This window comes from Peromyscus californicus, unplaced genomic scaffold (assembly GCF_007827085.1).
Source record: "Peromyscus californicus insignis strain IS unplaced genomic scaffold, ASM782708v3 Scaffold_4__1_contigs__length_199733344, whole genome shotgun sequence".
Lineage (NCBI taxonomy): Eukaryota > Metazoa > Chordata > Mammalia > Rodentia > Cricetidae > Peromyscus > Peromyscus californicus.
This window is the reverse complement of record NW_026294562.1, coordinates 63172709-63200130: the sequence shown is the minus strand read 5'-3', so window position 1 is coordinate 63200130 and position 27422 is coordinate 63172709. Positions and strand designations below refer to the sequence as shown.

The 27422-nt window shown below is 46.6% G+C and overlaps 2 protein-coding genes across 7 annotated transcripts in view; one reads left to right on the top strand and one right to left on the bottom strand.

The window, feature by feature from the left end:
* Tubgcp2 (tubulin gamma complex associated protein 2) overlaps nt 1–23101 on the bottom strand; it is a 24787-nt gene extending 1686 nt beyond the window's left edge. Inside the window, exons 1-16 of one of the 3 annotated variants that reach the window (XM_052713008.1) lie at nt 22987–23101; nt 18027–18212; nt 16463–16591; nt 15090–15266; nt 13845–14004; nt 9873–10080; nt 9199–9398; nt 8554–8743; nt 7712–7857; nt 6936–7116; nt 6460–6640; nt 3499–3671; nt 3088–3216; nt 1699–1819; nt 1217–1360; nt 423–551 (exon numbers count right to left, since the gene is read on the bottom strand). In XM_052713008.1, the coding sequence (XP_052568968.1) occupies nt 423–551; nt 1217–1360; nt 1699–1819; nt 3088–3216; nt 3499–3671; nt 6460–6640; nt 6936–7116; nt 7712–7857; nt 8554–8743; nt 9199–9398; nt 9873–10080; nt 13845–14004; nt 15090–15266; nt 16463–16591; nt 18027–18176 (2418 nt within the window). In that variant the 5' untranslated portion in view covers nt 18177–18212; nt 22987–23101. Of the gene's footprint in view, nt 1–422; nt 552–1216; nt 1361–1698; nt 1820–3087; nt 3217–3498; nt 3672–6459; nt 6641–6935; nt 7117–7711; nt 7858–8553; nt 8744–9198; nt 9399–9872; nt 10081–13844; nt 14005–15089; nt 15267–16462; nt 16592–18026; nt 18213–22986 lie in introns of those variants that run through there. The other 2 variants (XM_052713009.1, XM_052713010.1) reach the window with 2 other exon arrangements.
* Nucleotides 22988–27422, top strand: Znf511 (zinc finger protein 511). 4 transcript variants are annotated; one of them, XR_008213014.1, is made up of 6 exons: nt 22988–23246; nt 23471–23544; nt 23855–24056; nt 24151–24216; nt 26155–26350; nt 27079–27422. XR_008213014.1 is itself a non-coding variant. In XM_052713026.1 (6 exons), exons 1-6 carry the CDS (start codon nt 23094–23096, stop codon nt 27140–27142), a joined length of 738 nt encoding a protein of 245 aa, XP_052568986.1. In that variant the 5' UTR covers nt 22988–23093; the 3' UTR covers nt 27143–27422. The 4 variants fall into 4 exon arrangements, 2 of the variants coding, with proteins under 2 accessions (XP_052568986.1, XP_052568985.1); XR_008213013.1 differs by having other exon boundaries at nt 27051–27422; XM_052713026.1 differs by having other exon boundaries at nt 24151–24275; nt 26231–26350.

Here is a 27422-nt window from a genome sequence, read left to right as displayed (position 1 = left end):
GTTGTATAGACGGCTTTGCCACACCCTGGAGGCCAGATGTCTAGAGGCTCAGTGTTGAGAAGAGGGAAGACTCTAGTGGCTGTGTTTCCAACCTAACTGCAGGAACTTTTTTTCCCCATCACATGGGTGACAGCCAGGAAAGGGAGATAGTGTATTTATGTGTTTTCTTTTTTTTTTTTGTTTGTTTGATTGTTTGTTTTTGAGACAGGTCTGGTCTCAAACTTGTTATGGAGCTGAAGCTGGTTCTGAACAAGCGGTCCTCCTGCCTCCACTTTCCAAGTGCTGGGATTCCAGGTATACAACACCACACCCGGCTTTATATTTGTCTTGTTTAAAGTTTTCTTTTCTTAAGTTTGCAGTGCTAATACTGTCACAGCTGACTAGGAAGAGGGTCTTTCTGGACAAACTCCAAGGCCACATACCTTCCTGGTAGGCTCTTTCCGGGGGCGATCTTCAATCCGTTCAGTCTCTGTGGGTGGCCCCTGCACACTACCCTGCTCCAGTGTCAGCCGGCCTAGCTCACTGTCCAGTTTCATGCTCTGTGTAAATTTCTAAGGGCGGACCATGAGGAAAGGTTATGTTTAGTTCTAGATACGGTGTTCCATAGAAGACAGCGGGTATCTATAGGTACACATTACCCAACCCAGAGACACAGGGACACAAAGCTGTAGACAGGATGTTAGTTCTCAGCATTTGCAAGCCTACATTTCTCAATGATTATCAACTAATTTTCATAAAAGTTGATTCATGTTTTCTTATATGGGAATTAACATGGGCCCTAAACATCTAAGGATCAGGCTTCACAGCCTTGTCTCCTCTATAATGCATCAACACCTACATCTCTACCTCCTGTCTGTTCCAAAGTGCTGCCTGAAAAGCACCTGGCTCCCAGCATCCTCCAGCCCAGAGACCAGGCTACTCTTCTGTCATCTGATATTTTCTGCATTATTTTGGACAACTGCTTGTGACAAGTTTGACCCAACTTAATACTCACTTTGACAAATGAATGCCAAGGCATTCAGAAGAGGCCTAAGACAGAGACCAGTACCAGGACACTGTAAGAAATAAGGGAGGGCCCCTAGAAAGCTTCACAGCCAGCATGGGATGGACTGGCCACAAAGACCAGGAGCTCTGCAAGGGCAGAAGTTGTGGGACAGAGCAGAATTCGGCAACAGCCCAGACATTAAACATTCCCATGTTGCCTCCTTGTCCTCACCTGCATACAATTGGTAAACATGACGCACACAGACATGAGCTTGGAGAAAACCTTCAGCAGCTCAGGGTTGGTCAGCATGCAGTCCTTCAGGCAGTTGTCAAGGAAACTTGTGTGGTGGCCAAGGACGTCATCAATGTTGGAAGCCTGCAAACAAAGGCCTGAGACTTCCCTGAAGATACTGTGCATGTGGTTTTCAGTTCTGCTTGGTACTCTACTGCCTGTACATTTCTATTGTCTCAATAGGCCTGTGACCTCTTAGAAACTACTTGTCTCTATCCCTTCTGTCCCTGTCTCCTCTCTCATGCCCCATGTTGGAAGGAAGCCCTGTCTGCACATGAGAAGGAAGCAGGCAGATGTGAGACTGCGGACATTTCTGTGGCCACCATGATACCTGGCGAGCACATGATGGCGCTATGAAATGCACTTTGGCTGGGAAAGAGCCTTTCAGATGCTACGTATATTTCTGTAGAACAGAAACTCACAGATTTCAGGTTTTTTTCAAGGATGTGCCAGGTCGGTTCCATCACTTCAAACATCATATAGTACTGAATATTCTGCACAAAGTTGAGCATTCGCTGCCGCAAAGTGAAAGCACCAGCAAACCTGAGTGCATAAACCACAGTTACTGAGGAGGAAGTGCAGAATTATCATAAAGTACCTACAACACACAGTGATGGCTTCTGCCCCCAACTCCACTGCAGAGGAGACTTACTCTCATGACCCTAGCTCTCATGTACGCAGAGTTCAGACACAGGAACAAATGATATTAACAAGGAAGATGCCTCAGTGCTGAAGTTTAAGGACACTCACTTCTGGTTTCACTGGCATATCAAGTAAATGTCCTACTCAGCACACTCTTACTCCCCTGCATCCTGAAAAGACAGTGCCAACCAGCCACACCATGGAGACACAGAGCAGGATCTGTAGCTAACTAAGCCACTCAGAGCGGGTGTGGAGGTTTGGATGACATGTTCCAAGTTGGTGGCTGTGTAGGGAGGCTTAGGATGTACAGCCTTGTTGGAAGAAGTATCTTACTGGGGGTTGTCTTTGAGGATCCCTTGGAGCTGGAATTATAGGCACTAATGGGCTGTTCCAATGTGGGTGCTGGGAACAGAACTCTGGTCTTCTGCAAGAGTACTACATGCTCTTAACCCCTGAGCCACTGCTCCAGCTTCTTGAGGCAAATTCTGTTTGTTTGTTTGTTTTGTTTTTCCAATACAGGGTTTCTCTGTGTAGCTCTGGTTGTCCTGAAACTCACTCTGTAGACCAGGCTGGCCTTGAACTCAGAGATCCACCTGCCTCTGCCTCCCTAGTGCCGCAACTAAAGGTGTGTGCCACCACTGCCCATCATCCTGAGGCAAATTCTTTCTTTTTTTTTTTTTTGGTTGTTTTTGTTTTTTTGTCTTTTTGAAGACAGGGTTTCTCTGTGTAGTCCTGGCTGTACTGAACTTCCCTTGTAGACTAGGCTGGCCTCAAACTCACAGAGATCTGTCTGCCTCTGCCTCCCGAGTGCTGGTTAGATTAAAGGTATGCGCCAACATTGCCCGGCCTGAGGCAAATTCTTAAGAAATTTTATCCTCAACTTTCCTTCAAACATCAGCTAGCTCCACACACTAGTGTACAAAAGGTTACCAGAGCACTTCCCAGCACTCATTACTCTAAGTACTCAAGAAGAGGGAATGCAGGGAGGGGCTTGTGTGATGCAGACAGAGCCTGAAGTCAACTCTATGAGGATGCAGACAGTGAGTATGTAGCTAGTGGGAAAGTCAGGAAAACAGGTAAGCTACAAGTGACTTTCAAACAATGTTTTCCAAGACCTAAAAAGCAGAGCCACTCTTCTTAGAATGACATGGGGGCAAAACAGGACACACCACTTTGCAGAGTGCAGCGCGTACTGCTTGGCGGTCTTGTTGCTGATCCAGACACTGCAGAGCTGCCGCTCCACGTGCTTACAGTAGAACATGTGCCGGAAGAGCATCTGGTAGCGGGTGAGCGCCTTCCTGCAAAGAGGGGCATGTTAGGAACCTGGGCAAGGCAGTCTGTGCTTCTGACTGTCTGCAGGCTGGCACCAACAGACAGCAAGAACAGCCCAGCATCCTGCAGCATGAGGCTGCCCGACTCCTACCCAACCCTGAACTGAGTTGGAAAAGCAACTAAGTTTCTTAAATACTATTAGAGGTTAAACATCAACTGTAAAGCCCTAACTAAAAAGTTAGGTCAGGGTACAGCTCAGTGGTATGCACTTGCTCGACCACAAATGGCTTGGGCCACGCAGACCTTACCTATTGATAATCAGGGACAGAGGCCACTTGACCATGTAGTCAAAGGAGAAGGCCTCCAGACCACTCAGTGTGAGCTCCGTGGGGTCAGCATGAGTCATTGCCTTCTCCTGCTTGGTCTCGATGGCCAGAACCCGCAAAAGCTGAGTGATGAGGTCATGAGGCATCAGGTCAATCTTGGGAAAAAAAGAAAAGAAATGAAATGATGCATACAAAATTGTCTTAACCTTTACTTACCCCTGAATGGAGTTGGCAAAGCAAGCAGTTTCTTAAACACTATTAGAAGTTAACCACCTACTGATAACCCTTAATTAATAAGTTAGGTTAGAGCCAGGGACAGAGGCCCACATCTTTAATCTCAGCACTTGGGAGGCAGAGACAGACAGATCTCTGTGAGTTCAATGATAGCCTGGTCTACATAGTAAATTCCAAGACAGGGCTATGTAGAGACCCTGTCTCCAAAAGAAAAAGTTAGGCTGGAATATATGTAGTACACTGGTGAGCACTTGCCTGCCATGTGTTAGGTCCTAGGTTCTGTCTACAGCACCACACAGTAAAAATTAAATCTTATGTGTATATATGTGAGTATCTCTACGTGTATGTGTGTATGTATAACATGTGAACATCTGGTGCCTGTGGAGGCGAGAAGAAGGCACCAGATCCACTGGAACTAAAGAAACAGGCTGCCCAGTGAGTGCTGAGAACCAAACCCAGGTTTCTGAAAAAGCAGCAAACACTTTCATGCAGGCTAGTTTTATGTCAAATTGATACAAACTGAGTCATTTGGAAAAATGGGAATCTCAATTCAAGAAGACGCCTCTAATTGGCCTAGAGGCAGGTCTGTAGTGCATTTTATTAGTGAGTGATGTGGGATTACCCAGCCCATTGTGGGTGATGCCACCGTTGGGCTGGTGGTCCTGGGTTCTATAAGAAAGCAGGCTGTGTAAGCCATAAAGAGCAAGGCAGTAAGCAGCAGTCCTCTGTGACCTGTGCATCAGCTCCTGCCTTCAGGGTCCTCTTTGTTTGAATTTCTGCTCTGACTTTCCTCAGTGATGGAGTGTGATATAGAACTGTAAGCTGAAATAAACCTGTCCTTGCAAGTTGCTTTTGGTCATGGTGTTTATCACAGCAACAGAAACCTAAGATAACTCTGAACCACTGAACCATCTCTCCAGGCCTAAAATAACATTTTAAATGTTTTTGATGTTGTTGTTATAAATGAGAAACCATAGGGGAAACTGAATAAATCTTAGGAGTGAAGACTTTTTATTTTACCTGTGAAGATGAAGCATACTCGGTGAGCTATATGACAGTTATTATTAAGGACAAAGAGTACTGTCTACAACATTAATTATTAAAATACGTATTAAGAGTCAACCACATGCCAGTGTGACACAGGTGACTGTAAGACATGAATGACATATAAATATAAATAAAATATAAAAGACAAAACAAAAATAAAGGAAGAAAAACACAAACAGCTCATGAACAAATCAAATGCTCACCATCTCCTAACAGTCATGAAAATGTGGACCACTCTAATCCTGCTTGTCAAAGTAACACAGATGGAGACATCAGGTGAGCAGACACGACTCTCATTTGCCCCATGGCCAGCACCTGAGATAGCTCTTGTGTGGTTCACTTGGATGATGAGGCCACAGACTGTCACTAGGACTGTACCCCATAAAATTACTCCTGTACCTAACAAGAGATCCAGAACTATATGAAGTGAAGAAATGCAGAACTGCAAGGAAAAACGAAGCTCCATGAGAACAATGGAGACTGAGGCCCACTCTCAGTAATAGAAGCAAGCCACCTGGACAGCACTAAGAACCATCCGAGACCTGCAAAGCAGAGGAAGAACCCGTGTGGAATCCCAGGACACACCGTGACACTTGACTACTGACACTACATACAGCACACTCTGCAAGCACGGCAGCTGAAGTAAAACCAAGTAACTGGGCTGGAGAGATGGCTCAGTGGTTAAGAGCAATGGCTGTTCTTCCAGAGGACCCGGGTTCAATTCCCAGCATCCACATGGTGGCTAACAACTGTCTGTAACTCCAGTTCCAGGAGATTGGATGCTCTCTTGTAGATACACATGCAGACAAAACACCCACATATATAAAATAAACAAAATTTAAAAAAACAAAAAAATCCTAAGGAAAAGGAGAAACCCTGAAAATTAACAAATAAGTAGAAATTAAACAAAATGAATCACTAATGAAGGAATCATGAGGAAATTACAGAATCTCTTGAAACAAATGAAAACAAAGCATACTAAAATAGCCTAACTTCAAAACTCAAGAAAATAAGAACAGAATCTAAGTCCAAAGCTAACAGAAACAAAGAATAGAAAGGGAGAAAAGTAATAAAACCAAGACTGAGTTCTTACAAACATCAATGGAACTGACAAGCTTTCTCCCTACACGAGGGAGAAAAGACTCGAACCACTGGACGCAGAGATGAAAAGTGGAGCTCTTCCTGTCAGCTTCCTAAACCCTAAGAGCTCTCTGCACTGATGACAGCAAGCACACACCCTGTTGATGGTGACAGAAACGTTCAGGTGTCCAGCATGACTCTGGAAGCAGAAGTTATGAAAGACCTTGACCGGCATGAGATGGAGCCTTGATGCAGTATTTCCCAGAAAAAAAGGGCCCAGGCACAGAACTCAAGTAACTCACCCACTCCCCAAACCTAAGAACATAAAGAGGAAGCACGCACCTCCATACACTCTGTGAGTGTGAGGTGAACCTTATCTGACACAGGTGTGGACCAAACCCACAAGAAAAGTACACACCAGTGTCCCCCGTGAGACCAGACACAAAGCCAAATAAAATGCTTACAAGCCAGTGTTCTCTGAAATAAGGATGAACGCACGGTGGGACACCTTGACTGGGCCCTGTTATTTGCTCACTCCAATGTCTCAAAGCCATGTGCCATGATGGCTAACATTGCATTCACCTTGAGGTCATCTTTGAAAGGGTCAGTGTTGGCAGTGCTCATTCGCAGGGCCAGCTCCAACAGAGCCTCCAGGCGTGTGGGTGTGATGTCCTCTACTGGCTTCCTGAGCTCCTCCTCAGTAAGGTCCATGAAGTGCACGAAGAAGTCCCCCTGGTCCATCAGGAAGTAGCGCTTGATGGACCTGTGCCGGGGGCGGGGGGAGTTGTTGAGCATATACCCTGACCCCAGCCTTCAACATATAAGGTAGAGGCTTGGCAGCTCTCAGCGGGACATGGAGCTACTGCTCGGGGATGGCAGGGGAGAGGCTGACAGCAAGGAGCTGAGAGACTTGTTGGCTTGGACAGTATAGAAAACTAAGACCCTGCCACCTCACACTGGGGCTGAAGAAAGTCTGTGCAGAAACAAACAAACAAACAAAAAATAGCTGCTAAGAGAAACGTTCTACTCTCAGCCACATGAATAGGAAGAAGTCCAACCTCAGGTGGGCCACCAGCTCCTTCTCCTCCATAAGGAAGTCCAGCAGCACCTTGCTGGCATAGTTGAATGCCTTCTCAATCTGTTCCACATATGCCCGCTCTTTGAGTGTGTAGATGATCTCTTTGGCTACAGGACAGGTGACATCATGACCACATTCTCTGACCACATTTAGATATTTTCCTGGAAAAAGTAGAGGACGGTGGAGTCGGTATCACTGTACACCTCAGGCCTGGACCTGAGGCCTGGACCTATGTGACACCAGTCAAACATGGGGGAGTGGGCCAAACATGAGGCACAATTTGTTTCCTGTCACTGAAAAGATTGTGCAATAGTGACTTGCAATGGCTCTTCAGAACTGTACTTCATGGAAAGGATTTTGAAAAACCTTGAGAGCTAGGTTGCTAAATCATCTGCTAGCCCTTTCTGATGCTGCTCAACTCTCAGAGCACAGCATACATGCCAAGGCCCCGAGGACTTGCCTAATATCTCCATCAGGCCTTAACCTGAACAATGAAACTAAAAGATGCAGTTGGCCTGGGAGGTGTGAGTTCCTCATGGCTTTTCCTGCTATATGATGGAGTTTTAGATGTTAAAACCCAAAATAGAAAGCTGTGTTTAAGGCAGACAGTTTCCTCATCAGGGGGCAGAATGAAGACATGGAGAGCTAGGAACTACCAGTGGCTAACAGCTCAGGGTAACAGGTCATTCCCAGCTAAGTCATCTCCAGGGGCAGAGGGGCTGGAAGGCTGTAGAGAGAGGTCCAAGCGGTAGTCACCTGTGCTGAGGATCTTGCCTGCCACCTTCTGCAGGAAGGATGGGATCTGCTGTGGCAGCACAGTGTAGCGCTGGTCCCAGTACTTGTCATTGTAGTCCTCCTGGATCTTCTCCTTCCGCAGCTCATGCTCCTCCACCATGAACTCACTGCAAGTCACACAGTGTCTCAGGGCACTCCAGGGCAAGGCTGGCCAACTCTGAGGGGGCCACATACTTCCAGAAACAACATGCACAACCACTGCACTGTGAGTTGATAACTCTAGCCTCACTTGGGAGCAGGGGGTCTACTTTGAGGCAAAGCTAGGTGACTTCTTCCTTACTCTTCCAATATGGACAAAGGATGGACACAGAATGATTTCTCCTGGGTATGTGGGTCTGTCACCAACAGAACCAGACCCTTTCCATAGAGTGTTAAGAACCATTTGCCTGTAGTCAGATGGAAATTGCATTGCTTACCATACCGGATTCTTTAATTTGGCCCCTCAGTAAAGAAACACAAGGCCCACTCTGTGCTAGAGTACATGCAAGGTCTGGGATTCATGCCTAGCACAAGAGAAGAGAGTTCTCTGTGAACTAGTCATTTGCTTTACATGTTCAAAGGCATCATGCTGAAGTGGCACACATAACCACATGGAGGCAGTAAGGATATGGGCTCTAGATTTAGACACCAATGTTCCTTATTCAACAGGATGAAGCCACTAAAAGGCAGCTGAGTGAGTGACACACTCCCTCAGCTCCAAGCTGACTGTTGTGTTGAGGACTTATATGTGGCATGTCCCTTCTCAGAGGCTACCACACAGTGGAGAGTCCAAGTGAAAGGTGTCTGGCACACATAGGTCCTACCTGTATGGGTCATGAATGATGCCCCTGTAGATCCATTTCTCCAGGATCTCAAAGTAGGGTGCACTGGCCGCCTTGGTCAGATAGAGGCAAAGCTCTTGTGCCTGGCTGTCCCCTGTGTAGTTGAAGCTCCTATCATGCAGAAGGCTCAGCGTCGACCCGCCCACACACTCGCCTTTATCCACTGAGGTGGCTGTGGGCAGAAAGGGGTGGCTCACTACCCAGATGTCTATGCACTCCTGGCAGGCAGTCAGGCAGGACCCCTACCCAGATGCCATACTCAGATGCTAATGCTACAGTTGCTAATGAGGCCTATCAAGAAAAGCTTCCAGGCCTGATATGGTGGTACACACCCAAATCTCAGCACTTAGGAAGCTGAAGCAAGACGACTGCAAATGAGAGGCCAATGTGGACTACACAGTTGAGTTTGTTACCAACCCAGAACACAGGAGACCCTGACTCAAAAAACAAGAAAAATACTCTGGAGCTTTCCTTCTATAGTTCACTAAAACGAGATGTGGCAAGGGCTTGCCTCACCGCCCTGCCACTGGAGAGTTAAATATGAACGGCCACCCGCAGCCAGAATGGTCTGCCATGCACTGCCTTAGGGAGCCCTCCACCTGCAGCACCTCCACCAGCAGTCCGCACCAAGAGAGGCAAGGATGTCGATGGTACGCATGGCTGGCTGGATGTAGAACCACAGCTTCTGCAGTGACAGGAGGCCCTGCCTGTGCAGCTGTTCCAGTTGTGTGACCAGGATCAGGTATTCCTTTACCAGGGTCCTCATGGCAGCGGCTAAGGCATGGTTCACCTGGCCATATTCGAATGAAGACTTCTCTTCAATGAACCTACAGCAAAGATATATGGGACATCCTGGGGAAGAGCTAAATTTCCAAACAAAAGTTGAGCCCATTCCAAGTCCCCTTCTTACCCAAGAAGCAAATTACTCACTCCAGTACTTATAGCAATGGGAATCTATGGCATTAAGAATTAAACTGAGCCAGGTGGTGGTGGCTCACGTCTTTAATCCCAGCACTTGGGAGGCAGAGCCAGGAGGATCTCTGTAAGTACGAGGCCAGCCTGGTCTACAGAGGGAGATTCAGGACAGGCACCCAAAACTACAACAAATACACAAAGAAACCCTGTCTTGAAAAAAAACCATATTAAAAAAAAAAAAAAAGAAAAGAAAAAGAGTTAAACTGAGTCAGGATAGGGATTGGTGACTCACAGGCTCTTCAAAATTTGTTAGGAAGGAGGGAGAATCAGAAGCCAGGGAAGGACCTGTTTCATTAGGGAGGTGGCTGGTCATGCTAGGGACCCACCTGGTTACAGTAGAGTAGCTGGCAGCCACAGGGAGGATTCTGTTTACCAGCTCCCGGATGGACAGGTCCAGGTTGGGGTCCACAAGGAAGGTACGGTTCTGCCTCCCAGCCAAGGGCTGAGCAGTGATGTACCTGCCATCCACACCCACAAGCACATAGAGCAGATCTTCCACCACTGCTGATTCCTGGGAGGCCAAGGGCAGTGTACCTGCAAGGCAGAGGCAACACTAGACTAAGGCTCCCATGCCACTGGCTCCATAACCTTACTTACCAACCTTCTCTGTAACCTCCTGGACACAGATGGATGGAAAAAGGAAATGGTATGGCCTGAATATGAACATACTCCACAGGTTGTGTTGAATGTTTGACCTCCAGTTGGTAGCTCCATTGGTAGGTGTGGAAACCTCAGGACACAGGACTTAGTTATAGGAAGTAGGACACTGGGGGTGTATCTTTGAAGGTTATACAGGATCCCCAGCTCTTTCCTTAATCTGCTTCCTGTCCACAAAATGAACCACCTTTCCACCACACACTCCTGATGTAGTGCCTCATCTGAGGGCCCAACATCAATAGAGAAAAGGACATTAGCTAAAATCTCTGAAACCATGGGCCTCCCCTCCCCCACCACCCAAAAAACCTCCCAACTTTAAATTATCCTCTGAGTTATTTTGGTCACATCAAAAGCAGCTAATACAGAAAGTTGGTATCAACAAGTTCCATTTTGCTGTGACTAAACCTGGCCAAGTGGTTCTTATGCTTTGGACTAGTTTGTGGGAGGAAAGTTGAAATGTTTAGAAATGCAGGATGGAGGAGGCTAGAATTTAAGTAGACTTAATGGGCAAGTCTTGTGAACTCCAATGACCAGAATACCATTAGGAATAGAGTGAAAGGCAAGCTTATTGGGTGTCAGATAGCCAAGAATTTGTCTTCATACTATTTATACCCTGAAAATTTCTGAGTCTGAGTCTCAAGGTAATAGACCAATTAATCCTGGCAAGGTAATTTTGAGGCAGTCATTCATTCAGGGTATGACATATTTATTACAGGCTTTTTTTTTAAGATTTATTTATTTTTTATATTATATATATATATATATATATATATATATATATATATATATATATAGTGTTCTGCCTGCATGCCAGAAGAGGACATCAGATCTCATTATAGATGGTTGTGAGCCACCATGTGGTTGCTGCGAATTGAACACTGGACCTCTGGAAGAGTAGTCAATGCTCTTAACCTCTGAGCCACCTCTCCAGCCGCCAGACTCTTTTTAGATGGGTTTTACAGTGACAATTGGGAGTCAAAAATAAAGTAAAATAAAATACAGAGCATGAAGGCTTAAAAAAAAATGCAGTTAGATCAGAAAAGCCCATGTAAGATTGTAGCTAAAGTATGCATGGTTTCTGAAGAGATCAGCACCATTAAAAAGAAGCCAATTAAACAGTGTCTCCAAGACACAAAAGGACTGATGCACATGTGAACTCACAGAGACTGTGGCAGCATGCACAAGACCTGCACAGATTTAAACAAGACAGGGTCCCCGCACTGAGAGGGGAATGAACACAAAATCCCATCCCTAACCAAGAAGCAATTTGCAATTGACATTTGCTGGGAGAAGGAATCAGTTTTCTCCAATGGAATGTCACTGGGTATATCAACTACAAGGCAGGCCCCATGCCCAGGACTAGATGGACAACACAAAACTGACTTCATGAATCTTTTTGTGGGCTTTTTGTTTTGTTATTTTTGTTTCATTGGTCTTTTGCTTGTTTGTTTTGATTTTGTTTTAAAAGTGAGAAAAAGAACATAAAGTTGGGTGGGTGGGGAGGTGAGAGGACATGGAAGGAGTTTGAGGAGAGGAAACATAATCAAAATACATTGTATGAAAAAAAGGCTCTCTGTATAGCTGCCTTCCAGCCCCAAGATGACATCTAGCTTAGATCCATGCCTTTGAATTCCAAGTTCCATTGCTCACTTTACTCCACTGGCTTTCTCTTGACCAGTAAAACCACAATGCTAATCTCCATGGCTGGTGACAGTCTGGCTGTGTTTGGCAGGATCCTCTAAGAACAGCTGACCCTCTGTAGAGGTTATTTCTCATCCTACCACCCGGGGTTCACTGGCAGCATGGAATCCTCAGCAGTGAGAGCAGGGAGCAGGTGGTGCTCCAGTACTCCTGTCATGACTGAAATGCTGTGAATCACCATGCTTACTCAAATGACTACCAGTAGCTCTTCCATGCTAAGCATGAGTCTGGCAGATACTCTCCTGCTTCTAGTCAACACATGTGCACAGCAGATGCCAGCCCCGTCCTCCTATCAACATGCCTGGATAGGGAAAAAATACCAAACAAAATTAAACCAGCATCATACACCATATTAAGGGTGACAAGGAAGGACCAAGAACAATGGGCAAGTATTGCTGGATCTTCAGCTTCGCTCTGAAGGAGCAAACACCCTGAGGTAGTAGACCTGGCTTATCTGACTGGTATTCGAGGCCTGAGTGAAAAATGGAGCTAAAGGGTCAGAAGGGGCCGGCCTGGTCAAACTGTCAGGGTTTCTGTGTGTGTGTGTGTGTGTGTGTGTGTGTGTGTGTGTGTGTGTGTGTGTGTGTGTGTGTGTGTGTGTGTGTGGTTCCAGGGTTGTCACGACAGGCTTACCGAAGACTCAGGCCTTGTACTGAAAGTAGGCTCTAGTTATGCCTACATGTACAGGAACTACAGGAAGGGGAGCAAGATGAGGTGATCAGATCCATGCCCCTGCATGATGCCATAGCCACTGGGATTAAGGTAATAAAACAGAAAACTGGTTCCTTGGCCACACTTTGAATTTCAATGTTCAACAGCTGTAGGTATGAGTAAACCACTGGGGAGGTGGCAGGTACAGCAGCAGAGTGGGAATAGGTGACAAAGTTTACCCACCACTTGGAAGGGGAGATGGAGGTGGCAGGTCCAGGACTAAACCCCAAGGAGCACAGGCAATGGGAGAAGACAGGGGAGCTCACTGAAAAAACTGTCTGGAAGAGCACAGAGCTGGGACAACTGGAGAAATGTTGATTCATGATGCTAAGTATTGCTGAGGAGAGTGAAATCCAACAGGAATGAGTCCTGAGGGACACACAAATACGCAGAATACCAGCTAAAGCCACAGCCTGCAGAAAGGTAAGGTCCAAGGTTGAGTCTCTGCCAAGGACGATGACTATGCTGACTACAGGGGTCCATGTGTAGACAGGAAAGCAGACAGGAAGAAGACACCTCTACCAGGTGATGGGACAGGTGACAATTAGGTAAATACCAACACTGCAAACAAGAAGTTCATGACATCCAGCCAGCTGTCTCTACCTTCCCACTAACTTTCAGCAGAATATGTCTGCTTAGGGACAGGAGAAAACGCTGTTATTTGTCTAACAGCCCTATAAGATATTTCTAAAGGTGACAGCAGACCTCTGCACCAACACCTCACAGAACTCATGAGCTGTGGCAAGGCCCACCACTCCATGTTCCTCTTGAACTGGGGCTGCCATCAAAGGGGCAGGATACCACATGTATGTTATGCCAATGCACAAAATTTCATATTTCGATCTGAAAAAAACACTGTAGGGCTGCATGCAGCTCATGGTATGCCAACACACACATCTCAGATTCCCAAGAACCTGTCCTGTAACAGCAGTGCTATTAGGTAGACAGAACTTTGAAGGCCTTTGTGAGTACAGTACTAATATTTGATGGAATCTGTGGTAATCACAAATCACTTCAGAAAAAGGTGTCTTCCTGGTCCTTGTACCAGCCCATCTGTGCACAGCCTGGGAGGCCAGCTTCCGGCTGTCCCAAAGATCTGGCAGGAGGAATGCAGAACAACCACTTCAAGTCCTCTGGGCTTCAGTGTGACACCCATAGTTTCCCAGCCTGCTGAAGCAAATGCAAGCAGGGAGAAATTTTCAGGTGTCAGAAAGATATCCATCACATACCTATAGGCAAAGCTGTGTCTGAGCTTAAGCCCGAACCAATCAGGAAATCTCCAGCCAGTGTTGGCCTCTCATATACCCACGCTGGGAAGACCGGAAGGGGCTGGCCTGAATTTTTTTTGTTCTGTTTGTCTCGAAGCATCTTTCTTGTAAGTTCCAGAGACTAGTAAGGACATTTTAAAAAACAAAAAGAAAAATATACCACAGTGCAAACAAAACTAAGATATCTATGGAAATTAACACATCTTTGAAATAGAAAAAGTCCATTGTTTTAGAACATAGGACATTTGATCTAATTTAAAAAGGAGACATATTTCTATCTGTCCATCACAACATCTGGGTCTAGGAACAAGAGAGCCAGGCCCCCTGAAGGTTTCTCTTCTGTCCATCAAGGAGTCCATAGGTGTCAGGGCATCAGCTATGGGGGCCATGGGAGAGTGTCTGCATTTTACCACAGAGCTGTTTCAGATTAGGACACAAGGCAGGAAGTCTAAATCGATTTTCTTAGCAGAGACTAGTTCTAACACCACTTGCTGAGTTAAGACGGGAGTTAGCAACTGACATACACCCTTGTCATGTAAAGACGGCCCACCACAAAGGCTAGATTCTAGGCCATGCACAGAGCACTGGCCTTCCTGGGAGACTAACAATGCTGGGCAACTTTTGGAAGCATCAATTTAGCTCTGCATACTTGTAGGTCACACAGGGTGGTATATGGGCAATGTGACAATTGGCATGGGGATATACCTAAAAGACTTGGCTGTGTCCTCTGTGCTCAGCACACAGAGGGGAGGCTGGGGCACTTCACAGAGCTGGGGCTGTGAAAAGGGGTCTGAGGGTCTCAAAGGTAGGCATGTGGTGGCTATATGACGACACTGGAAACTCAGAAAAAAAAACAAAACAACCCAGTGTGAGGCAGAATAAATCCAAGCAGCAGCAAGTACTGTGGAAGAAAATAACCTAGAGAAATAACTGGTAATTTAAAAAGTACCACCTTGTTAGAAATTGTCACATATTCTGGTAGGGAACCATAACCGGTGCTGGCTCAGATGCACTGCAGGTGGACTTGGTCAGACCTTCACTGCACTGTTTATTCTTATGGGTCAGAATTATGACTACAGAACACAATCCAGCCTTAGCCTCCCTACGGCACATTATTTTTTACTAAGAATAGAAATATCTGCATAGCTAGCACCCAGTGTTGCTGCGAACAGTGGGTGGAGCTGTGGACCACGGTAGATCCAGTACCTGCTGCAGTGTAGAGCCTGTGGCCACACTGCCAAGCTGCTTCCTCAGTTCTTCTAGCTCCTGTGTGGACATCTTGGAGGCTGTAACAGGGATGTTGAAGCTGGTGGTGCTGCTGATGGCAGCATTAGCTGCAAGCTCAGCTCTTTCCTTTGCATTCTGTTGCAAATACTGCAGTGTCTGAGAACACATAAAACCATACATTCACACTGGGCCACAAAAGCTCGCTGTGCTCTACCACCTGTCACGTCACCAAAACAACAGGGGAGGGGTTGGGGATTTGGCTCAGTGGTAGAGCGCTTGCCTAGCGAGCACAAAGCCCTAGGTTCGGTCCTCAGCTCCGGGGGTGGGGGGAGGGGTAGGGTGACAACAGGGGACCGAAAGCCTACAGCCTTCTTTGATAGTCAATCCCTAATTTCACCCCCAATGGACAAATGTTCCTCTACATTCTACCTACAACATCTGGGCTGCAGCACCACTTCCCCTTTCTGTCCTAGTGCCTGGTACACACCTCTGCATTGATGGCGAGTAGGGCTCAACACACTACTCACTGGCTCCATACTGACATATGACACACACAACAGGTGGGGACCAGCACAGCATTAGAGAAAAGCAGATGTGCTACCTCATGCTACCACTTTCATGTTTCCTGGTCTGTGCCCATCCTGAGTTATATTATGATTTACTGCTATGGTTTGGATATAAAAATGTCTTCCTAGCCAGGCAGCAGTGGCGCACACCTTTAATCCCAGCACTCGGAAGCAGAGCCAAGCGGATCTCTGTGAGCTCAAGGCCAGCCTGGCCTATAGAGCGAGATCCAGGACAGGCACCAAAATTACACAGAGAAACCCTGTCTCGGATAAAAAAAAAGTCTTTCCAAAAGATTCACATGTTAAAGGCTCAGTCTCCAGCTGGTGATGGTACTGACATAGGATTGGATCGTGAAGACTCTAACCTTATCTATCAATGGATTAACTCACTGATAATACAAACTGAACTCTTCATGCCATGAGGTCAGCAGCTCTGTCACCTCTTACCAGGCTACTCCCTGATGTTCTGCCTCAACTTGGGCCCCAAAATAATGGGGACTGAAACCATAAACAATACAACCACTTCCCTTTAAGTTTACAGGTATTCTTTCAGTATGGAAAGGCTAATGTTTCACCAAACACATGCCTTCAAAGTGTTGCCTTCAGGAGGCACAGCTGCCAGTCAGTGAAAGCAGGGCAAGGATGTGCAGAAGTAAACGCATGTAAGGCATAATCTGCACCCCAGGCTCCTTGAGGACCACAAGCCAGGACTCTGTAGAGACACTGGGGGGTGTTTTCAATGTCTCCAAAGCAGGTGTGGTGATGCAGAGGAGGCAGGAAGCTTACCTCTTTGTCTTCTGTGAGCTTCGATAGCAGGTATACCAGTGGGTCAAGGTTCCTTGTATTTTTAGACTTCAGTTCATCATATTTCTTTAAAAAGTCCTCAGGAGTACGAGAAAATTCTGCAATTTTAACCTCATATCACAAGCATAAGTAATTTAATGATAGGAACAAATCAAATACTTAAAAAAAACCCTTAATTAAAAGAAACAAATAAACAAACCACAGTTGAATTAGGTGAGCTAAATAATCACATCTCTGAAGTAAACAGAAATGAATGTCAATGCTCCCCAAGAGCAGCCACCCTTCCTTTATGATTTCTCATAGCTTACGCTTCACAGGCCTGGGAGCGCTCACAACTCTCCTACAAGTTCATGCATTCTTTCATACTAGTTGCCTCCTGAACTCACTGCCTGTACCAATTCAGGGATGTTTCACTCAGCAATTTTTAATGATGTGGCGTGTGTTTCCTGAGCCATGCTCCACTCAATTTGTCTGACTGTACTGGGGCATCATTATACTGTTTAAGTGACACTTCACAATGTCTGTTTTATTGTATTTTAACTTTCAAAAGCTTTACTTTTATTTATGTGTCTGAGTGTTTTGCTTACATATATGTCTATATACCATGTACATGCAGTGTCCATGGAGACCAGGAAAGGGCATTGGAGCCCCTGGAACTAGAGTTATATACGGTTATGAGCTACCATGTGGGGAACTGGAAACTGAACCAGGTCCTCTGCAAGAGCTGCAAGCAGTCTTTTTTTTCCCCGAGACAGGGTTCCTCTGTGTAGCTTTGCAGCCTGTCCTGGAACTCGCTCTATAGACCAGGCTGGCCTCAAACTCACAGAGATTCGCCTGCCTCTGCCTCCCAAGTGCTGGGATTAAAGACATGCATCACCACCACCTGACTGTTGCAAGTGTTCTTAACCACTGAGCTGTCTCTGTAGCGTTTATGTTTTTAGGTCTATATTTTTAGATGTAGATTTCAAATTCAAAGGTATCTTTTATTAAAGATACATAACTGAATTATGAAGCCAGGTGTGATGTGGCACACACCTTTATTCCCAGATAGATCTGAGTTCAAGGCCAGCCTGTTTTACATATGTACATAGTGAGTTTCAGACAGGCCAAGGCTACACAAAGAAAGAGATAAAAAGAAAAAAAAAAGAAATTTTAATGTGATTAATATCAGTAGTTTTCCTTTTCCCACCCAGTAATTTTTACATACGTTAAGTCTCCTCCTTAATATATGTAAACTGTGGAGGAGAAACAGAGGAGAACTGTGGAAGTGAGAATTCAAGACTACTATCTCTCTGGACATCCACTGATTCATCTTTATAATAGAGTAAGTAACAGGAGCTATTGCTGGGAACCAGAAGCCTAGCAGAGCACAGTGAATGTCAGGTTCAAAGGAAGTATCCATCAGGTGCTGTTGGCCCAGCACTAGCTATGCTGTGGCTATGAAGGGCAGGGCCCCATCTCCACAGCCCTAGGATGAGTGTCTACACCCATGGCTGCACCTTCAGGCTCCCATCCCTATGGTCCTGTATCAGGAATAGGAGCTCACCTTGGCACTGTGGGCAGAGACTGTGGTTGTAACATATGGCGTCCGGTTCTTCTGCAGCAGGTCAATGTAGACCTCAGCCCCGTCCCCACCATGGATGCGTAGCAGGCTGAGCAGCTCATTGACATCATGGTGAATCCGAAATTCACTCATAGTTTAGCTCTGAGACACCAACATAGCAATATTCTCCTGAAGGCAGGAAGAAAGCTGTTCATAAAATTAAACCTAAAATGTCTTTTGACTGATTCAAGCCTTCGACATAAAAATCATTGTCAAGATTATGTCAACCATGAGCCTCTTCCTCTCCCCGGCAGTCTGATCTATCAAAATGGTACTCATCTACAAAATCTGCCAGCCACCGTCACTGCCACTGTCACTGCATTCACCTGTACCATGGTCCTGTCGACACAGCTTTCAGTTTTCCAGCTCACACCACCACTTGAGCCAGCTGTACCAGCTAATCACTGAAATGGGCCAGACAAACCTGGCTCTCACTTCCTGGTCCAGCCCATCCTCATGTAACCAGGGGCCAGCAGGAAGCAGATCCGATATTTTGTCTCAGCTTTTCTGGCCCAGGCTGGGCAGACACAATGATCCTGCCCTTTGAGGGAACTTGCATAGGCCTAGGCTACTGTCTCTGTCCTGATGTAGTAAAACTTCCCGCTCAAGAGGCCATACCCAATTCTTAAACCCTAAACTGTAAGTTGGTACCTCTGTTCACATGCCTGTCTGGAATTCTTTTTGCACTCTAAAACCTTCAATGTTCCTTTTTCTGGTCCAGGCCTGACAACATACAAAGATAGTTTAGGTAGGTAAGAATATGTGGAATAGTCCACATATTCCAGCTTTACTGATGCTCTAGGACCAGCTGTACTGAGGTCTAGACATTGGCTAAAGTGGTGGAGATCAAAACGATTTCTGAGGCTGTAACCCCAGAACTTGAGAGGCTGGGCAGGAAGAGCACAGTCAAAGCCAGTCTGGGAGACAGCAAGAACCTATCTCAAAATCAAATAGAACTGTATTTGACATCACAGAGCAACAGCAGAAGACAGCATGTCAATTTCTAAAGCAATGTTCTACTGGTTAGGAAAGGTATGGTGACTTCTATCCCATCATCCCAGTGGAAAGTGGTTGACCTGTGGAGACTGTATATAATGTCCTAGTGGGTAACAGATGTACCAACATCCTGGTTCTAATAGCTGAGAACATGGGGTCTTCCACTGATGGCTGAGCTAGTCAGTCAGTATCAGAATTGCTATTAAACAGCGTTAAGGAAAACAAACATTTGCTACAGATTAGAAATTAAGCCCAATAAAAACTTTATGGATGTTATAGGAACATAGTAATAAACCCAAGTCAGGATTCTTAATTTGAGATCCACAAACAATAGTGAAGTTAGGCCTGGAGATGAGACTTTACTATTCATATCTGTGAATTTTCTGAGTATTCTTGTACATTCACAAAGGTGTAACTCAGAAGTTAAGAAACGCTGTGCTAGCATCTCCAATTGAGACAAGCCTTGAGTTAAACAGTGTCAAGGGCAGGAGACTCAGCACACACTCCCACAGTATGCTAATGGACAAACAGTACCATCTGGAACTCTACCTTGAGAGTTCCACACTGTAAACCCATGTAATAGAAAGCAGTTTCTTAGTTTATCACCCTCCACCAATGGTCAAAACAGGTGTCTCCAAGAACTAAAACAAAATGGAAAGCCTAAAGCAGGTATCAAATCCCCAGCACACAAACTTCCAAATCAAGAGGTGTTCAGTGTAACCACAATAAAAAGCACACAACAGCAGAGTGTGGGCTGTGGAGTCTTACACAATAGAAACATGATTCTTTCAGTCGTGGGGTGTGGACACCAGTCAAAACGCTAGCTAGTCCCTTGCATGCTGCTCATGAAAAGAGGGCTTAACACAGCTCCCTAGAGTTGCTATGGAGATTAAATAAAACAGCTACTGCCTCAACATGTTTGCTCTGGTTTCTGGGAACTGGTTATGCTCACTAAGTAACATGGGAATTACTTAGTTTTAGAGAGACAGTAAGACGCTGACAGTATCTTTAATGCAGGTATCTTGGGACTGGATACATGGCTCAGCAGTTAAAAGCATCTTGCAGAGGACCTGGATTGAGTTCCCAGCTCCCATGTGGCAGCTCAAAACTGTAATTCTAATCCCAGGAGAACTGACACTTTTCTAGCCTCCATTGGCACATGGTGCACAAACAAAAATGCAGACAAAATACCCATACATTAAAAAAAAAATAAAATGTTCAAGAAAATTTTTTTAAAAATATTGGTAGTTCTCAAAAGAGGCACTTTAAGCTACCTGGCAAGCAGAATGCAAAACCCCAAACTTCCCCCACATATGGTCTCATCAAATTCAGCAGTAACCATGAGGCTTTGCAAGGCCCAAAGGCTGTCCTGTAACATGCTAGATGGCAAAGAAGGTATGAACCACCAACACAAAGCCCTGCCCACTAGACACAGGGCAGGGTACTACCACGAAAGGATCATCTACACAGATACTTGTTTAAAATCATATCCAAGTAAACGTGTAAATCCTCAGATATCACTACTTCCCGTGTATTAATCCTAGGAGCCTGCCGTGCTTCCTGATTTATAGATCATTGGGGGTGGGGGGAGACTTCTCGCATCTCTAAACAGTAGCTTCCTTTAAGGCTTTAGATATGTCCTAGAGACATACCTAAACTTTTGGTTGTCACAACAATGAAAAGACATTCTTGGCAGTTAGTGGACAAAGGACACAGACAGTAATGTCCACACAATGGTTTCTACATACAGGAAGACAAAGTCACAGTTGAAAGGTCCAACTGTAGAGAAGTCTGATCAACCCTCAACAGCCTGCACGACTTTCTCATACTCCTTGGTTCCTATCTGTATCAGTTACCACAGATACACTAGACCAAACACAACTTATTTAGCAAAGTCTGGCACAACCAATTATGAGCAAACCAGATGCATATTTTCAGTGAACAATGGCTAAAATGGAGTTGGGGTGGGGGTAGAAGAGGTGTGAAAAGGGGAGTCTGGAGCAGTAATTCTCAACCTGTGGGTCAAGACCACCATGACCCTTTCACAGGGTCACATATCAGATATCCTGCATTCATATATTTACATTACAATTTACAACAGTAGCAAAATTATAGTTATGAAGTAGCAACAAAATAATTTTATGGTCAGGGGTCATCACAACATGAGGAACTGTATTAAAGGGTCGCAGCATTAGGAAGGTTGAGAGCCACTAAAGGCTCCTGGATAATAGTACAAACCAGAGTGTGCTGATTGGTTTTTGTCAAATGACACAAACCTAGACATATCTGGGAAGACAGACTCTCAAATGAGGAACTGTCTCCACCAGGCTGGCCTGTACATTTCTTTGGTAGATGATTAATTCGAGAGGGCCCAGATCACTGTGGGTGGTGCCTTTGAGCAAGTGGTTCTGGGGTATATAAAAAAGCAGGCTGGCTGGGTGTGATGGCTTACACTTTTAATCCCAGCAATCAGGAGGCAGAGGCAGGCCAATCTCTGAGTTTGAGGCCAGCCTGGTCTATACAAGTGAGCTCCAGGACAGCCAGGGCTGTCACACAGAGAAACCTTGTCTCAAAAAACCAAACCAAAAAGAAAAAGAAAGGGGAGGGGGGACAGAGGGAGAGGGAGAGGAAGAGGGAGGGAGGGAGCGAGGGAGGGAGGGGGAGAGGGGGAGGGAGAGAGAGAGAGAGAGAGAGAGAGAGAGAGAGAGAGAGAGAGAGAGAGAGAGAGAGAGAGAGACAGACTGAGAAAGCCCTTCTGCCCTACTTCTCTTCATGGAAAACTACAGCTGTAAGCTGAAAAAAACCCTTTCCTCCCGAAGTTGCCTTTTGTCACAGTGTTTATCACAGCAATGGAAACCTAACCAAGACACGGCCTGTCAAAAACATTTTATAACCTGCAAAATGTCAAGAATCCAAATGCTTTTTCAGAGACAGAGGAGTGAGAGAGATGACGTCACCGCTAGCCCATCGGCAGATAGATGGCTAAAGACATGGACACAGACCTTGATTTCTAAGGCATAATGACAAAAAAAGTTTTCTTTTTTATGGTTAAGGGCAAAGTTTTATTGTAAATAAGAAAGAGAAAATATCCAGAGACATCTGGAAGAGTCCAGAGCAGAGAGGAAGAAAAATAGACTGGGCATGGCCAGGGCTATCTGAAAGAAGGGAGAATAGCCCCAAAAGGTTTTCGTTGGGGCTGGAGAGATGGCTCAGAGGTTAAGAGCATTGGCTGTTCTTCCAGAGGTCCTGAGTTCAATTCCCAGCAACCACATGGTGGCTCACAACCATCTACAATAAGATCTGGTGCCCTCTTCTGGCCTTCAGGCCAAACACTCACTGTATATATAATAAATAAATAAATCTTAAAAAAAAAAAAAAGTTTTCGTTTATATCTGTTAAACAGTAGTACCCCTTCTTCTTCCTTGATATTACCTTCATACAGGTGAGCCCTGCTCTGTGCTATTTTGGGAGAGGAGGAAAGTTAAAGCTCCCGAACCTGTCAGCTGCACATCTCAATCGCCTTTTTGCTTAGTTTAGGGTTTCTTCCCATGTCTGTCTCTACTGAAGGTGGCCCTGACTCCTTCACTCCAGAAGACCCGCAAGCCAGCTCCGCAGTCACCGCGGGGCTCTCAGGGGAGAAGTCACATTAACCGTGAACTTCCCACGGCCACTGCCTCCAGCTGGACGGACGCCTGGAGGGGCAGAAACAGCCAGAGGCTGTCGCACCGACGAGCTGCGGGGCAGGCCCGGGTTGGCAGTCGGAACTGCCGGTGGCAGATGCCCAAGAGAATCAGACTCTTCACCGCTGCAGGTTAGTTGGGTTCCCGTACCCGGTCCCCGCGTCCGGTTCCAGCCCCGCCCCTCCCCGACAGGTTCCCGCCACAACCCAGAACCAGCCCTCACTCACCTCCGCGCGCCGCGTTCCGCCCCGCAGGGTTGCCACAGGAAGTTAATAGATGTCACGTCCGTCTCCGCCCCGCCGACGGTGGCCGAAGGGCTGCGGCGGCCGTGGAGATGTTGCTTCCCCCTGCGCTCTATTCCCGCCTGGCTGGGCCGCCCGGGGCAGCCGAACCGCTGCCGGTGGAGCGGAGCCCTGCAGCTGGGGCGGCGCCCTTCTGGTTCACACCGCGCCCCGTGCGCTTCCCGCGGGATCACGAGTTCTTTGAGGTGCGTGAGAACCTGGGCGGAAGGTTTCCTGAGCCCCCCCCGCAGGGCGGGGCCTAGGGGGCAGGACTGTCGCTGGGGGCGGGGCTAGGCTAGGCGGAGCTTGTCTGTGTGGGCGGGACTTAGGGGCTGGACACCTCTCTGTAGGTTGGGGCGTGGTTCAAAGCTGCAGGGCGAGGCTTCAAGACCCGGGTCCACCCCTGGCTTTTGGCGCGTATCTTCCCTAGGATGGGGATGTGCAGCGGCACCTCTACCTGCAGGACATGCTCACGCAAGTGTCCGAGACGCCGGAGAAGTCCATGTGAGCAGCTTGACTTCGAGGCCTTTCTCTTCTTGCTAGCGCTACCCTGGCTCCTCCTCTCCCGCCCGCATACAGGCTAGGACTAGAACCCCTTCCAGATGACACCCTGGGTATCATCGGCTTAGCACCACCCTGCCCGTGCACGTGCATGGCTTGGCTGGGTCCTCTCTCCCCTAGTCTATTAGTAAAGCTTGGGGGTGGTACAGGAACTCTGAACTTGTTTCAGGCTCACCAACAGGAGCCTGAATTCTTCCTAGAATTCCTGCCTGGGGTGGAGGCATCCTTCCAAGTAACACGCCTCCTTTCCCAGGGTGCCTGAGTTCACCTGTCAGGTGGCTGGCTGCTGCCAAGTGTTTGCCGCCCTAGAGGACTACCAGCATCACTATCACATGTTGCATGGGAACACCTGCTCCCTCTGCAGCCGTGCCTTCCCCTCTGGGCATTTGTTGGACGTCCACATCCTGGAATGGCATGACTCTCTGTTCCAGATCCTGGCCCAGAGGCAAGATATGGTGGGTGTTGGCTACACTGAACACATCTGCAACGGTGACTGGGATCAGGGCTTAGGGCAGGGAGAGAGTGGAGGTGACACCTTGTTCTTTGTAGTACCAGTGCTTGGTTGAAGGCTGCCCGCAGAAGTTCAAGACCAGCCAAGACCGGAAGGATCACATGGTGAGGCTCCACTTGTACCCTGCGGATTTCCGATTTGATAAGCCCAAGACAAACAGAGGGTACGTAGGGACCCAGTTGTGACTGCCCCCAGTCGTAAGCCTGGGAACAGATACTGTAGTCAAAGCTGACTTAGTTTTTATTTATACACAGGTAGCTGAAACTCTGAGGACAGTGAATTAGTATGCTTGGGGTATATGTTGGTGGAGACAGGAGGGCACTCCCTGGCTGGGAGCAGAGGGAGTGGTACTGGCAGCTGCTTGTGCTGATCTGTGCCCTGCATGCCCCTCTGAATCTACCAGCAGGGACATTTGGGGACTAGCCCAGTGTATGTACTCTTCACACTTCTCCCATGGGACCTCCTAGGTTTTTTTTTTTTTTTTTTCATTTTTTCTCTCTGCTTACTTTTACAAACTTGTAAACAAAGCTGTTTGTTAACCTGACTGTTTATACTGCCCAGGAAAATAACACCTGGAATAACTCTTAGTATAATACTTCTTTGCTTCCTTTCAAACATATTCCTTTCAGTGAACTCTCCGTAATCATTAGATATTGCATTGATTGGGGTTGGGGAGACAACTCGCTCAGTGGAGTGTTTAAGCTTGAGGTTCAGTCCCTGTCACCTATCTAAAAAAGCCAAGGATCATGGTGTGCACATATAATGCTAGCACTAGAGAAGTGGAGACAGAGGTCTCTGGGGTTAGGCCAGCCAGCCTAGCCTCAGCTGTGAGCTCCAGGTCCCAGGAAGAGGCCCTGTCTCAAAAAATAAAGTAGATGGCTACTGAGGAATGACACCTGAGGTGGGCCTCTGTCTTACACACACGTGCATGCACCACACATGTGGGTATACACACATAAGCACACACAATAAGTAAATGAATAAAAAGTTCGTGAAGTCCTTATTTTCTCCAAATAGTGCACCTTTCTGTGTAAAATAATTAGAGAACCCATTGCATTGTGGAATGCTTCATGAGAATCTGAGTCTTCAATACTTCTGTACTTCTACAGTGCTGGATTAGCTTGTTGGTAGTAGGGGACAAGAATCTATGTTATCTAGTTAATTTTAGTAAATCTCTCCCTCATGGAAAGACAGTTGGGGGCTGGGAACAGAGCTCAGTAGTAGAGTGCTGTCCACAATACCCATATCAGATGGCTCACAACTGCTTGTAATTTCAGCTCCATGCCCTTTTCTGTCCTCTAGGCATCCATATGTGTGGCACTGAGAAGAACACATACATATACATAAATAGAAAAATAGAAAAGCTTAAGGAAAAATACTGGTGGGGACTGAGCATGGTGGAGTGTACCTTTAATCCCAGTACTTGGAAAGCAGAGGCAGGCAGATCTCTGCATTTGAGGCCATCCTGGTCTTACATATCAAGTTCCTGGCCAGCTTTTTTTTTTTTTTCTTTTCTTTTTTGCAGGGGTGGGGTAGGTGTCTCACTGTATGTACTGTAACTCTGGCTCATCTGCAACTCACTTTGTAGGCCTGGCTATCCTCCAGAACTCACAGAGATCACCTGTCTCTCCCTCTCCAGTGCTGGGATTAAAGGATGCACTACTACACCTGACCCCGGATGTCTTTAATGGGGGAAGGATGGGGCGGCGGTGGCACACGCCTTTAATCCCAGCATCCTGGAGGCAGAGGCTGGCGGATCTCTGTGAGTTCGAGGACAGCCTGGTCTACAGAGTGAGCTCCAGGACAGGCGCCAAAACTACACAGAGAAACCCTGTCTCAAAAAAAAAAAAAAAAAAAAAGAGGGGGGTGGGGATGAAGAATCATTATGTTTAAATTTATAAACTATCAGACTTAGCTATATGAATGCATGACCATGCCATAAAGCATTCTTCTTTTTTCCATAGCCTGAAAATTTCATTGTAATAGTAGAATATGCCAAAATAGTAAAAAACAAACAAACAAACAAACAAACATTTTTGCAGGAAAAAAGTGTCTTCCTTGAGAGTCTAGTACTGGGGAACCAGGTACAAGTGCTGCCCACTGCTTTGTCCTCTACAGCCCAGCCATGCCAGCTGCTCCAGACCCACCAGCCAGAGCCCTGAAAGATGACAGTGACGCCATGGATATCTGCTCTGAACCTGCTGCCCCACCTCCCTGCAGGCGGACCTACAGCCACAGGTCAGTATGTGCATCTTTCCGTGTGTATTAATGACTCTAGGCTTGAGAGTGGGTACCACTGGGCAAGAAGATGGGCTTCGTTGCTGGTGACAACCTGAATGTTGTAGTTTCCCTCCTTTCCTGTGCTTTGGACCCTGGAGCCCCGCATGCCAGCACCACCCCCTTGTCACTGTTACCTCTGCTGAGTGGAAAGGACCTTCGCCTGTGTTTGCCTGGCAGACTGTCTTTCTCAGATTGCACTCACATCAGCTTTAACTATTATTTTGGGGAAATTTTTGAAATTGGTGGTGGGGTGGCCCAAGAATCCAAACCGGCAGGAAGATGGACATGGATGCCCCTCATTTGCCTTCCAGCAGCCATCTTCCATGGTTGTTTGGACCTTGGCCTGTGAGTACCCTGCCTGCCTGTGGTGACTGGGTTTCAGCAATGGAGATAACAGGAAGCCAATGCCATAGGGGAGCTAACCTTGCTGGCTAAATTCTTCTAAGCAAATGCACATTGCTACCAGGAAGATATCCCACAGGAAGCAAGGCTGAGACCAGGAGCTGATCCTAGGACCCAAGAGACCAGACTCCATTTCCTGAGTGTTCCCCAAAGCACAAGGAGAACATTCCAGAATACAAATGTGAAGGAAGTAGAGACAAGCTGTGTGTTGTTAAAGATAATGCCATTGTTTGAGATGACCGTTTTTCTGTTTCAGAATACCTTCTACTGTCTGTTTTGGCCAGGGTGCAGCCAGAGGCTTTAAAAGCACTAAGAAAAGAAACAAACACCACTGATGGATCCTGGTGAGGAAAGCCAGATGGACTTTCGGGGAGTGGTGTGCCAGGACCTTTCTCTTGCTTCTGGATAGCTGCCCTGAGCTGGACCATTGCCACCTCCTTATTTCCATGTCTGAGCACATGAAGCAGCCAGTGTGTAGAAACTCAGAATCTGCAGATTCCAGAAATAACCAGGACACACTGAAGGAATGAGATGGAGACACCGCCTACCTGCTTCGTGGGGGCTGCTCTAAGAATGTCACTATTAAACATATGAAATAAATTTTTTCACTGATGATCAGAAAAGGGAA